We start from the raw sequence: 14,255 nt of genomic DNA, 5'->3' as shown, positions 1-14,255 counted from the left end.
AAAAAAAAAAAAAAGAAAAAGAAAAGAAAAAGATAAAGGAAAAGGAAAAGGGGTTGGGTGCGGTGGCTCACACTTGTAATCCCAGCACTTAGGGAGGCTGAGGCAGGTGGATCACCTGAGGTCAGGAGTTCGAGACCAGCCTGGCCAATATGGTGAAAACCCCTCTCTACTAAAAATATAAGAATTAGTTGGTTGTGGTGGTACAAACCTGTAATCCCAGCTACTTGAGAGGCTGAGACAGGAGAATCACTTGAACCCAGGAGGCAGAGGTTGCAGTGAGCTGAGATCACGCCATTGCACTCCAGCCTGGGCCATAAGAGCGAGACTCTACCTCAAAAAAAAGGGCAGTTTGGACATAGACACACACATACACAGGGAAAACTCCATGTGAAGGGACACCGGAAAAGATGGCCATCCCCAGCCAAGGAGAAAGGCCTGGAGCAGCCTCAGAAGGAACCCATCCTGCTGACACCTAGATCTTGGACTTCTAGGTACCAGAACTGTGAGACAATCAATTTCTGTTGTTTAAGCCACTCAGTGTGTGGTACTTTGTCATAGTGGCCCCTGGAAATGAATACATTTGGTCACTGAGGAAACATTCACTGAGTGCCAGCGTACTGGGCCCAGCAAGAGGAATCAGACACACGGCCCAGAGTGCTATCTGGCAGGGGAGACAGGACAGGGAGCAGAGCAGCCACTGCCAGGGCCAGAACGAGTCATCAAGGCTATCCAACGAGAAATCCAGGGAAGGAAGCCTCCTGCCTGCCAGGCTCTCGGGGGCTAATGCCTTTGCTCTGGTTCTTAAACACTGGGATGGATTTTGCTGGTACAGGTAAGGAAAGAGACAGAGGAGGTAGCTTGAACAAAGTCAAAGTGCGACAATGTGCAGATGGCCAGCTAGGACATGTGGGGACAGTGTGAAAAGAAGGCTGAAAGGTGGATTGAGAGCAGGCTGGTGGGGAAACAATGCCAGGAGTGCTCTGCAGGCCCTGGGAAGTCACAGAAAGTTCCTGAGCTAGGAGCTGCTGAGAGCACCAGCTGTGTGGTTACTTGAGCAATGGTGGAGGACAAGCTGGGGGTGGCGGGCCAGCACTGAGGGCTCTCAGGTGGTCAGTAATGCAGACCCAGGAGAAGCTGTGAGTGGGAACTTGGATTTCCTCAGCTTCGTTTCTTTCGTCTTCCACTTACTGAAAACACCTGCATTGTGGAGAGCTCTAGGTTTCAGAAATTCCCATCCACTGAGACAAGCTTTGCCTAAATGGAGTGGTCCTAGCAGTCCCATTAGTTGCCTCACCCCCAGTCTTTCCCAAGAGTAGCATAAGGCAGGCAGGGAAATAAGTCACCCTTGATCTGCACTCTGGGACCTTGCAAGTGACCCTGAGCCTCAGTTCCCTTGTCTGAAAGATGGGGTCAGATCCTCACACTGCCTCCTTTGAACAAGACAATGAATGTAAAAGAGCTTGTAAACTGCAGTGAGCCATGGGCGCATCAGGGGCCATCATTCCCTTTGTCAGAAGCAGGGCTCAGGCAGGTCAGTGGCTGGTCAGACCTGAGCTTGGCAGGTTGGTTGTAGGTAGGATCTGGACAGGTAGCTGTGGGGGGAACTAGGTGGCTACTGAAGCAGGAAACAATGGCCCCATGTTCCAGCAGGAAGGGAGCCTAAGGGCAGATCAGGCCCTGACCCAGTCACTGGAATGGAATAAGCCAGGGCTGGATGGGAATTCTCATTCTTGGGGCCGGCAGGGCCCTTCACCCACTGTCAGACTCCCCAGAGCCAGGTCACTCACTCTGCTGGCTTCTGACCCACACATTGCTACTGTAACTCCCAGGTGCAGCTGGTCTAGCATTGGCTATGCAGAACCACTTCTAGGGATTTCTCGTGTGCTCAGGCCCTGGCCGGATGCACACTAGTGCAGTCTATCACCGACAGAGGCCCATGGCATAGGCTGTCGCCAGCTCTTCTTAAGTTACTCCTCATGGGTGTCCGGCCCTGTCTAGCTTATTGACTCAGAGAGTAGGCAGGGCTCTCACAATTTATAAACGAGAAAACTGAGTTCCAAGAAGCAAGGGTCTTTGGCAAGTTCTCTAAGATGGTGTATGACAAGGCTGCCTCCCACAGTGTGAAATTATCATAAGAGTTGCAGTTGTAAGTATTATTCATTTTTTATTTTTGAGATGGAATTTAACTCTTGCTGCCCAGGCTGGAGTGCAATGACGCAATCTCAGCTCACTGCAACCTCTGTCTCCTGGGTTCAAACGATTCTCCTGCCTCAGCCTCCCAGGTAGCTGGGATTACAGGCGCCCACCACCACGCCTGGCTAATTTTTTGTATTTTTAGTAGAGATGGGGTTTCACCCTGTTGGCCAGGCTGGTCTCGAACTCCTGACCTCAGGTGATCCACCTACCTCGGCCTCCAAAAGTGCTGGGATCACAGGCGCGAGGCGCTGTGCCCGGCCAGTTGTCAGTATTTACAGTGCTCAGTGTTTGCCTGTGTCCCTAAGCATTTTATGGTTCCAACCCTGGAAACTGTAGCTCTGTTCTCACCCTGTCCCGAACCTTTGGAACCAATGAGTCTTGTTAGCTAGTGTCTACTTTGCTCCCTACTTTGGACTAAGGGAGAACTAGGCCCACTGATGTTCTCATCATAACTGAGCCAGGAGCAAGGGCCCTAGGGAGGGACATATGGTGACACACAGCAGCTTTGGGTTTGGGTAGAGCTGGGTTTGGATCCCAGTCCAGCCACCATTACTAGCTACATGACATTGGGTAGGGCACTTCACCTCTAAATCCTTCAGTTTCCACATCCATAAAAGGGGATTATAGGTTATTTTTCAGGGAAGTTGAGGACTAAATTCCTCTCAATAAATGACCATCGATGGCAGATATATGTGCTAACCTGCATCTGTAATGCTACTAGATGACTGACTAGTCTGACCAACTTATGTATATACCTATGGCAGTTTCTGGAAGACACCTCCTTCACTGAAGTCAGTGCAGCTCTCATCTGGCCCCCTGCTACTGGTCTATCCTTTTCAATTCCATCAGCCTGAACACAGCTCTGACATTTTCTACTAGCCCAAACCCTTACCTACTCCTTGAGAGGGTAACTGGGAGTAAAAGCATGAAAAACTATTAGCATCCTTGTTGCTGGTTAGGCTCACAGTGAACCACATGCAGATTTGTACAGTTGAAACAACCTGCAGGCTCACTTAGCTTGGGCCTCAGTTTCAGTTGAGGAACTGGAGGTTCACAGAGGGGAAGTGACAGAGGGGGAGCAAATACCATTCAGTGGCCAGGTTGGGGCTATAGATCTCTAGATTCTCAGTTTGAGGCCTCCCTCACCATACCTCCACTATTCCTCTGCCAGGGCTGGTGTTGGGGAGTGTTGTCTTAAACACAGACACCCCAAGGGTCGAGTCCCCTTAATTGGAAATAGATTAACTTTGGCCAGGTGCGGTGGCTCATGCCCGTAATCCCAGCACTTTGGGAGTTCAAGTCAGGAGGATCACCTGAGCCCAGGGGTTTGAAACCAGCCTGTGCAACATAGTGAGACCTCGTCTTTATCAAAAATATTTAGCCAGGCATGGTGGCACATGCCTATAGTTCCAGTTACTCGGCTGAGGTGAGAGGATTGTTTGTGCCCAGGTTGAGCATGCAGTGAACCATGACTGTGCCAGTGTATTCCAGCGTGGGCGACAGACCATCTCAACAGAAAGTAATAAAGAGTAGTATTTTCTCTACATGCCCTCCCAACACCCCTGGGACAAGTTATAAAATACCCACTTGATCAGAGATTATCAAGCTGACCTAATTGGCTCTGAGAACTTTCACACTCACTGCAATCTTGGTGGTTTTCCTGCAGAGCAACTGTTTGGCTGGCTGAAGCTTAAGTCTACTAGTAACATGATTCCCTTTCCAAACTGTCAACACAGTGGTATCAACAGGCTCATTAAAATTGATGTCAGCACAACACAACAGAGCTGGAGAAAACTGGAAGGTCATAGCATAGTGTACAACCACTTTGTGCTTCCGTCTCACCTTTCTCTGGTGATGGGGTAGGTAGTGCAGCCCAAATAGGAATGCCAGGGAACAGGATGACTCCTCTCCTGTACCTATCCTGGAGTATGTACCAGGAGTCCTGGTGGTGGTGATACAGGCACGGGTAGGGTGCAGTATCTTACACAAGGTAGTCTGCATTTCCACGCTAGCCAGTATCATTCTTCAGGCACTGGACTCCTCAAACAGGAGTGAACTAAATAAAGGTAAGAGCAGAGGTTGAAAACAAGACACCATGGGCCAGGCACAGTGGCTCACGCCTGTAATCCCAGCACTTTGGGAGGCTGAGGTGGGTGGATCACCTGAGGTCAGTCAAGACCAGCCTGACCAGTATGGTGAAACCTCGTCTCTACTAAAAATACAAAAATTAGTCAGGCGTGGTGGCAGGCGCCTGTAGTCCCAGCTACTTGGGAGACTGAGACAGGAGAATTGCGTGAACCCGGGGGGCAGAAGTTGCAGCGAGCCGAGATTGTGCCACTGCACTTCAGCCTGGGCGACAGCGCAAGGCTCCATATCAAAAAAAAAAAAAGAAAAAGAAAACAAGGCGCCATGGTTTTTAGGCTAGGTTCTTTCACTACTTCACAAAGACACCTTGGGCCAGTCCTGGATCATCTCTTGTGCCTGTTTCCCCATCTTTACAAACAATGGCTTCAACATTTCAAAGCATGGAATAGCAGCTTCAAAAAGATGGCACACCAATGTATCACACATGTAGGTGTGTATGTGAAATATACCTCCACCAACCTCGGAGCAGCTAGTCAGGACCAGTCATCTAGCCCATCATAGCTGCCACCCAGCTGGGACATTGTATAACTCATTTTACTGCAGAACTGGAAGCAAATCCTCTCAATGTTCTCCTTCAGATGGGAGACAACTCCAAAAATAGTCTGCTGTGTGACCTCATCACCAAACAGCTTGCTTCTCTGAGGACCATGTCAAAGGCATCTTCACCAGCCACATATAGATGAAATCAACATTTTACTATAATGCACAGAAAGGGTTTGACCTTCAAGGCCCTCTATAAGGGCCCAAATGACTAGTCCAGTATCATCATCTATTCACGTTTTCTCATCTCTACTTGTATCTAACTATACTCAGCAGTTTCCTACCTCTAACCTCTGCTTACCAAGATACTCCCTTCTTTTTCTATTCCTATTTATAAACGCTATTCATACTTGCATGTGCAGCTCAAATACTTTCTTTTCTATGAAGCTTCCCTCCCTCAGGGTTGGGTGCTACCTCTCCAGCCTCTGAGCTACACTAAAACTTACCCAAACCTCTTGCTCCTAGGTCCTAGTAAATATTACTTGGGTTGATGTCTTTTCTTCCTGACTAGTTACTATGAGCACCAAAGGCTGGCTTGTCTCTTTAACCCAATTCCCTTCCCTTTTGCCTAGCCAATGAGCCCAGCATACCCTACAGGCTTGGTAGGTACTGGAAAGTTCTGTAAACTTTCTTTAAAAAAACTAACAAAACAAAAAACTAGGAAAAATAATCACTCACAGTTACTGTGTTTGACATTTGACAAATAAGCAAAACCTTAAGGACACACCTAGGCTACAGAAGAAACCATTTTACAATGTATTGAAGGTTTGCTAAAATGGCCTCATGGTTGGGGAAAATAAAGTTAATACCTGTAAAATCAAAAATCAAATTTTCTTGGATTTTCTTTGCAAAAAAGAAACTCCATTTTAAAGTCTATGGGAGATTTTGATTTTAAAGTACAGAATTTGGGGGCTCCATAGAGACTGTGACTTCTGTTATAAATTCAAATTAGATTCCAATTTTACATATTGCATTTACATGCATCAAAAAACTCACTCATTCCAGTAGCCGTAAGCTAAGATTTACTAAAACAATCCTTAAATCTTCCACTATAAAAAACTGTATTGATAATACAGTCATATATCTATTTTTGCTAAATGGTTAATCACTGAATACAGACAGAATATCCTTCTCCTTTCCCAAATCCTTTTAAGATCTGTAAGAATAGAGAAAATTTCCATCTTCTGGAAAACCTGAGTTGACCTCAGGCAGTGCCTATCCATTGCTTGGTGAGGCTTTTCACATGTCATTCCCCCTTTTCACGCCTGTCTTGACAACAAACCATACTGTGTTCACCCATCAGTCAAACCCTACATGTTTCAGCCGAGTGCAAAGCCCATTTTCCTCTTCAGACCTTCCTGTCAACAAGGGTCACAGAACATCAGTGCTACAAGTGACTTCAGAAGCCATTTGGTCACACCCCCTCAATTTTACAGACTGGGAGGTGACCCAGAGTCAACACAAGGTCACACAGAAAATCAGTGGCGGAGTCAGAACTAGAATTCAGATCTCTTGGGATTCTGGTGAAGGCCTTCTGCTTTACACTATCTTCTTTCCCTTAATTCACATAATACTTGAAACCTAACATTATTTTACTGGTTTTCAGGGCACCAGAGCATTCCATTTTGAACATTATTTTTAAAAGTATGCTTCATTTACTCCTCTGTTATCAATGAGGATTTGATCTAAATGCTCAAAGATCCTACAAATTTGTGCAATTGCCCTCAACAACTACTAATATAAAAATGCCAAATAAACCAGTTTTTTGGTGTGTTTTAACATGAGCTTACAATGAGAGTGTAATTTAAAAATGTAAGCATACAACTAGGCTTTACCAAAGAGTAACGTGTTTATTTCACTTAAATTCTTAAAAATACTTTTTTGGCAGTTGTCACATAAAATGTCCTAATGTAAAAAAAAAATAATAATTAAAAAGAAAAGCATGAAAAAACAGACCCAAAATGTTAAGATTTTATTTACAAAGCTTTTTTGTTGTACAGAAAGTAAAAATGCTGTTACAATCTCAGTGTAACTGGTAGCCACAGACGGTAGACTCACCAATCACAGCTATCCACGCTACAGCAAGAGTCTTACACAAAAACCTAACAACGCTTACAATTTTGTTGGGGTGAAGTCCACAAACTTGGTGGTAGATTACCCAAGAGGGACTACATGGAAGGAAGTCGGAATGTCACAGGAACTATTCTTTGGCTCTTTGGGTGGGTGGGTGTCCTGGGGTTTGTATCACAGCTACCTTTTTTTTTTTTTTTTTTAAACAGCTACCAAATCCATGAGCAGTCCAACCAATACTGAACAGTTCTGTTTCTGCAGGTCATCTGGGGTCTTAATCATCATCTCCTTCATCATCTGTTTCTCTCTTCCTCTTTTCACCTTTCCCGCCTTCTTCCTCCTCTGAACAGTAACAAAAATTGACTTTAGGACAGTGGCAAGGCATTTTGCTTAGATTATTGCCAATGGAGGCAGCAACAAAGTTTTTGACGGTTAGGAGATAAAACAATGTAAACTTGATCAGATTAACACAGGTGATTAATAGTGAGTATAAGTGGTGACCATAGAACCAAGAAAAGCAAAATGCACAGCAGCACCTCAACTCACACAGGAAAGTTAATCCAGTTTCCTCAATTTTAAGGTGTTTTCTTCCAGATGTTTCTTTTAACAAATCTAGCAGTTACTAAAATGCATATTAATAACCTGAGCTGGTCAGACATGGTGGCTCATGCCTGTAATCCCAGCATTTTGGGAGGCCAAGGTGGGCGGATGTTCTGAGGTCAGGAGTTCCAGACCACCCTGGCCAATGTGGTGAAACCCCGTCTCTACTTAAAAAAAATAATAATAATAATAATATTAGCCAGGCATGATGGCATGCACCTGTAATCCCAGCTACTCTGGAGAATGAGGCATGAGAATTGCTTGAATCTGGGAGGTGGAGGTTGCAGTGAGCTGAGACTGTGCCACTGCACTCCAGCCTGGGTGACAAGAGCAAAACTGTGTCTCCAAAAAAACAAAACAAAAACCCTCGCGCTATCTAGGATGTCTTCAAGTCATGCTTATTTTCAAGTGACCTCGGACAAGCTTAACCTCTTTAAGTCTTTTTCATCTGTAAAATGGGGACAATGGTACTGACTTTAAAATGTTTTTCTGAGAATTAAATAACACAAAAAACACTTAGTATGGAACATCGTTAAGACTCAAATTGTAGCAAACTACTATTAACTATAAAGGAACTTCTTAAGAGTATTATGTAGTCGAGACACAGAGACATATAGACCAACTTTTTCAACTAATAAAATCCATGGTTATTTTAATGAAATTAACTATATGTTAAAATCGTATTTCAGACAGTTTTTTTTTTTTTTTGAGACGGAGTCTCACTCTATTGCCCAGGCTGGAGTGTAGTGGCGCGATCTTTGCTCAGGACTACAGGCGTCCACCACCACGCCCGGCTAATTTTTTTGTATTTTTAGTAGAGATGGGGTTTCACTGTGTTAGCCAGGATGGTCTCAATCTCCTGACCTCATGACCCGCCCGCCTCGGTCTCCCAATCATACAGGTTCTTAAAGGCAGTGACCAGGTCCTAACTAGGGTAATATCTAGTGTAAATGTAATTGAGAGCTTGACACAAAGTGGATGCTGAGAAAACATGAGCCAACAGCACAGTGAACACCTGATTCTCTGAGACACAACCAGGAGACTTTTATTTATTTTTTGAGTCAAGGTCTCCCTCTGTCACTCAGGTTGGAGTGCGTCAGCACCATCACAGCCTCACTGCAACTTCAAGCAGTCCTCCCACCTCAGCTTCCCGAGTAGCTGGGACTATAGGCATGTACCACCATGCGCAGCTAACATTTTTTTTTTTTTTTGAGACAGAGTCTTGCTTTGTTGTCCAGGGGAGTGCAGTGGTGTGATCTCAGCTCACCGCAATCTCTGCTCCTGGGTTTGACTGCGTGCCACCACAGGATTTCACCATGTTGCCAGGCTGCTCTCAAACTCCTGAACTCAGGTGATCCACCTGCCTCGGCCTCCTAAAGTGCTGAGATTACAGGCATGAGCCACCCCACCCGTTTCCAGCTAACTTTTAAATTTTCCGTCAAGACAGGGTCTACGTTGTCCAGGGTGGCATACTTTCAACAGTATTAAATAAGTAACAGCTATTTCACTCGTCTTGGTTGTAGTGGGGAAAGGACTAACACTGATAAAACTGGGAAACTGCTACATCTATTTATATATTCTGAAAATGATGGTTCAATTATTAAAGCCTTCTTTTCTTTTTTTTTAAATGAAATAACTCCCAAACACAGAAACCTCACACTTGTCAGTAAACCAAATGACTGGTCCTAAAAACATATTTAAAACATGGGGACCAGGTTAGGCACGGTGGCTCATACCTGTAATCCCAGTAATTTGGGAGGCCGAGGTAGGTAGATCACTTGGAAGCCAGGAATTCGAGACCAGCCTGGCCAACATGGCAAAACCCCATCTCTACTAAAAATACAAAAATTAGCCAAGTGTGGTGGTGCATGCCTGTAATCCCAGCTACTCGGGAGGCTGAGGCAGAGAATCGCTTGAACTTGGGAGGTGGAGGCTGTAGTGACCTGAGATTGCACCAGTGAACTCCAGACTGGGCGACAGAGCGAGACTCCATCTCAAACAACAGGCCGGGCATGGTGGCTCACGCCTGTAATCCCAGCACTTGGGGAGGCTGAGGTGGGCAGATTACGAGGTCAGGAGAGAGACCATCCTGGCTAACATGGTGAAACCCTATCTCTACTAAAAATGCAAAAAAATTAGCTAGGCGTGGTGGCGGGTGCCTGTGGTCCCAGCTACTCGGGAGGCTAACGCAGGAGAACAGCGTGAACCCAGGAGGCGAACCTTCCAGTGAGCCGAGATAGTGCCACTGCACTCCAGCCTGGGAAACAGAGTGAGACTCTGTCGCAAAACACCACCACCACCACCCCAAAAAAAACCCATGAGGACTGAAGACCAACAGGACCCTTGCCATCAGACCGGAATAACTGCTGTAGCAGCAAGCAGCCTGCACCAGCACAGACACACTGATGGGATGATAGAAACGAGAACGTGAATGTGTGTGTAGACCGCCAGAGCCAAGGGTATTTTATTTTCTTCTCAGTGGGATCAAATCCTAAATAATGGATGTTTTTATCTAATTTTTGACTGATAATGATCAAAATGCATGCATTAGGCCCACCTTCATCTTCATCCTCATCTTCATCTTCTTCATCAAGTCCAAATTCTTCTTCCTAAAGAATAGCAAACAGCCTAACATTAGATTAATTCTGCCAAACTGAAAAGTGCAAATAGTAAAAATTCTGCCAAACTAAGTACAAATAAACGCGACAATATCAATCAAGCAGGAAACTGTAATGTTATTTTTATCTACTTTGATGTACCAAGACCCACTGATTTTCTTTAATGTGCTTTATAATTTTTCTAAAAAAAATTTTTTTAAGAAGCAAGCAGTTCATTTGCTAGATGTTTAATTAGTATGTAACTTTGGATAATTCAAGAAATCATCTTAAAATCTCAAATTTCAAAACTGGTTTAGACAAAAATTCCTTTCTATATCCCATTCATATACAAAGCTTCTTTCAGAACCTTAATGTCAATCATACACCTAATGAGATCACACAAACCCCTAGCCTTATTTTTATACTGCAAAAGAGGATGCGTTCTGTTAACAGCTAATGTTGTCTGCCTGTTTCTCAAACCTCTTTGAGGGTCAAAGTCAAGACACTGTTTTCTCCTGCCCTCGTATAGCATTCATTTCCTCAGGGATCCTCTATTATTGGGTATTCTATAAACCAGACTATCTGCTCTTTCAGGGCACACCACAATCTCATTTCATTTTGTACCCCCAACTCTTTAACATAGCAGGTATATATTTACTGAATTAAACTGAATATACAAGAAAAAATTTAGACTTGGTAAACATAGACTTCCCTACAATTCAATGAAGGAACAGACATACCATCAATTCTCAACATTTCCAGTTTTCTCACCATACTGAATACTCAACTCATTCCTTCCCCCAGAGGGCCAGAACTTACCTTGCACAGCCAGGAACGTACTAGTTTGAGTTCAGTAGGCATTCCACTTAGTAGTTATTTAAAGGCAGACAAAAACTAAATTAACCGGATTCATATTGTAAATGTATTCACAGGTATACTACTTTCTTCAAAAGGTGTTTTTCTTTTCTTTTGTCATCTTTTTGAAACCCCCACTTTTGTTGTAATTACAAATAGGAAGCAGGGTAGAAAACAGCTGCACTGACCTCCTCACTGACTTCATCGTCATCCTCATCCCCTTCTACATCTTCATCTTCATCATCTTCTTCATCAAACTCCTCTTCTTCACCATCCTCATCCTCCTCATCTTCCTCATCTTCTCCTTCTGAAAATAGTCCAAAAGGAATTCATTAAATATCCTCGATGCTCCACAGGGCACAAGGTATGGACGATCTGTGGGCTGGCTCACAGAACAAATCCTGGTAAAGCCACGAACTGCAGTCACTTTCTTTCTACTACGAGATAAAGCTCAGTCCCTTTGTCCAATACAGTCCCATAAAATCAAGAGGGCTAGAAGTCCTGGCAGACAGGATAAACACTTTAATTCTCGCTGATGAAATGATACAATGGCTAAGATTTGCTTCAAAATAATATAGAGTGGGGAAGAAGGGAAGGGTATGCAGGAATAAAGCAAGATCAGCTATGACCAATAATTGCTGAAGCTGAGTGATAAGAACATGGGGGTTTGTTTCGCTATTATTTTTACCTTTATCACTGTCTGAAATTTTTCACAGTAAAAAGTAAAAAAAAAAAAAAAAAAAAAAAAAAAAAAAAATCATGTACCTTCTCTTGGGTAATGATACCACCAGTCACAGTCAGCTGCTCAAATCAGGAACCTGAGAAACACCCATAATAACCCCGTGACTCAGGGGACAGGAGGCTGAGAGGCACCTGCATCTCTACCTGATTGTGCAGACCGCTAGTGTGGCAGTTCTTGCTTCTCCTGGGTCCTAGAGCTCACCATGCTCTCACCTACCTCCTGGTCTCTGCATGCTCTTTCCATCCTCTTTGCTTGGCTAACTCTGACTCCACCTTGGAGTTTCAGTCAACATCACTTCCTTAGGCAGTCTTACTCACCAGACCTCCCAATGTCAGGTCATAGGCTCTCACCATGAGTATGTGGTGCTTATCCATTACAACACACTTTGCTTACTTGCAATTATTATTTACGATTTTTAATTTAAAACAATTTTTTTCTGTACAGATGGGGTTTGGCTATGTTGCCCAGGCTGGTCTTGAACTCCTGGATTCCAGCAATCATCCTTCCTCACCCTTCCCAAGTGTGTTAGGATAACAAGTGTGAGCCACCATACACAGCCTATTTATGATTAAAAAAATATATAACCATTTCTCTGTGAGGTCCAAGAGGGTAGGAATCTTTTTTTTTTTTTTTTTTTTTTAAATCACTATTTTCCATAGTGCCTGGCACACAGGAAATGCTCCAGTATTTGTTGGCTGATCCATCTTTGCTCTCAGGAACTGCCCCCCACCTTCCAAGGAATGTCCTTTACCGGCTCTTGCACATGTGGCTGTTCTTGAGGTGAACTTAAATAGACAACAAGCACAAACGGTTTTTAGGAAAAATGGAAAAATTACAGAAGGGACAAAGGGACATAACATTTGGAAGTAGGTGAGATGTCCTATTCTCTGTCCATTTTACCACCTTATAACTCATTAATTTTTGCCTGTCTCAATATGCTTCAAAAAAAAAAAAAACTGCAAAAATGCTTCCATTAATTGCACCCAACCTCCTTCTTTTCTTCCTCTATCTTCTTGATAATTTCTGCTGTATGTGCTAATTTTTAAAGAAAAGAGGTATTTATACTTACTGATGTGAAAACTAATCATTCTGCTTCCTCTAAGCCAGGGGTCCCCAACTCCCAGGACTGGCACTGGTCCGTGGCCTGGGCCGCATAGCAGGAGGTGAAGAGCAGGCCAGTGAACATTACCACCTGAGCTCTGCCTCCTGTCACATCACCTGTTAGATTCTCATGAGTGCAAATTCTATTGTGAACTGCGCATGGGAGGGATCTAGACTGTGCACTCCTTATGAGAATCTAATGCCTGATGTAAGGTGGAACAGTTTCATCTCAAAACCATTCAGCTGCTGCCCCCAACCCCTTTCCCGCATCTGTGGAAAAACTGTCTTCCATGAAACCAGTTCCTGGTGCCAAAAAGGTTGGAGACTGCTGCTCTAAGCCACCTGGAGGCAAGAAGTGTTTTATTCTAAGAGCGACTGAGAGTAAACAAACTCAGCATGCAAAGAAAACACAAACTTAACAGGAGTGATATCTTGGGTAGGAAGTATTAGTTATTTCTTAAAATCAGTAAATCTGTAAAATATGTAAACATCCTGGGTCAAATGCCAAAACTACTGAAAATCATCTTTTAATTCTATGTTATGATCAGAGATTCTTTCCCTTGTGAATGAAAAATGGAATCTAACATATAGTTATTTGAAATCATTACCTTTTTAAACTCTGGTCATATGTCAATGGAAGGGAAAGCTATTTTATTTATAGTTGGCAATAACAAACAGGTACCAAGTACCTACTAAGTGTCAGGCCTTATGAATCAAGAGATTTACCCAAGATGATGACTGTAGTACAGTAGGACAGTGGTCCTCAACCTTTTTGGCACCAGGGACCAGTTTTGTAGAAGACAATGTTTCCACCACAGCCTGTGGGTCGGGGGATGGTTTCAGGATGATTCAAATGCATTGTGTTTATTCTGCACTTTATTTCTATTATTACATTGTAGCATATAATGATACACAACTCATGATAATGTGGAATCATTGGGAACCCTGAGCTTGTTTTCCCTGCAACTAGACAGTCCCATCTGGGGGCAATGGGAGACACTGACACCCGAAGTGTGCTGCTTATGTCCAGTATACTCCATAATCTTGTTTTGGCTGCTGTCACTGCAGAAACCTTTGCTTCACAAAGATAGGATATTGGAAATGGAAGCAGGTTTTTCAGTGCTTTTTTGGCAATCTCAGGATATTTCACCTTGATTTTAATCCAGAATATAGAGATTTTGAAGTTATCTCAAACCATACTTTTAAGGCCACTGCCATTTGTGATCTCAACCAGTTGATCCTCTTCAAGCATGAACAAAGTGAATTGACCTGGCTTATTCACAAATGGGTCGTGGATCCATTCCTTCCCAGGTTGGGGTCTTTTGTGGTTGGGAAGTAATGCTCAAACTCTTTTGAAAGCTGAGATAGATGATCATGCACCAGCTGCGAGAAAGGCGGCCCTGGCTCAG

General features: G+C 43.8%; 1 protein-coding gene across 2 annotated transcripts in view; it reads right to left on the bottom strand.

The window, feature by feature from the left end:
* Positions 1 to 6,711: 6,711 nt before the first annotated feature.
* Positions 6,712 to 14,255, bottom strand: part of ANP32B (acidic (leucine-rich) nuclear phosphoprotein 32 family, member B) — a 33,926-nt gene continuing 26,382 nt past the window's right edge. Inside the window, exons 5-7 of one of the 2 annotated variants that reach the window (XM_011993748.1) lie at positions 11,192 to 11,310; positions 10,109 to 10,160; positions 6,712 to 7,293 (exon numbers count right to left, since the gene is read on the bottom strand). In XM_011993748.1, the coding sequence (XP_011849138.1) occupies positions 7,226 to 7,293; positions 10,109 to 10,160; positions 11,192 to 11,310 (239 nt within the window). In that variant the 3' untranslated portion in view covers positions 6,712 to 7,225. The remainder of the gene's footprint in view (positions 7,294 to 10,108; positions 10,161 to 11,191; positions 11,311 to 14,255) is intronic. The other variant, XM_011993749.1, reaches the window with a different exon arrangement.

The sequence above is a fragment of the Mandrillus leucophaeus genome, unplaced genomic scaffold, assembly GCF_000951045.1.
Source record: "Mandrillus leucophaeus isolate KB7577 unplaced genomic scaffold, Mleu.le_1.0 Scaffold433, whole genome shotgun sequence".
Classification (NCBI taxonomy): Eukaryota; Metazoa; Chordata; class Mammalia; order Primates; family Cercopithecidae; genus Mandrillus; species Mandrillus leucophaeus.
This window is presented reverse-complemented; position numbering and strand designations above follow the sequence as displayed.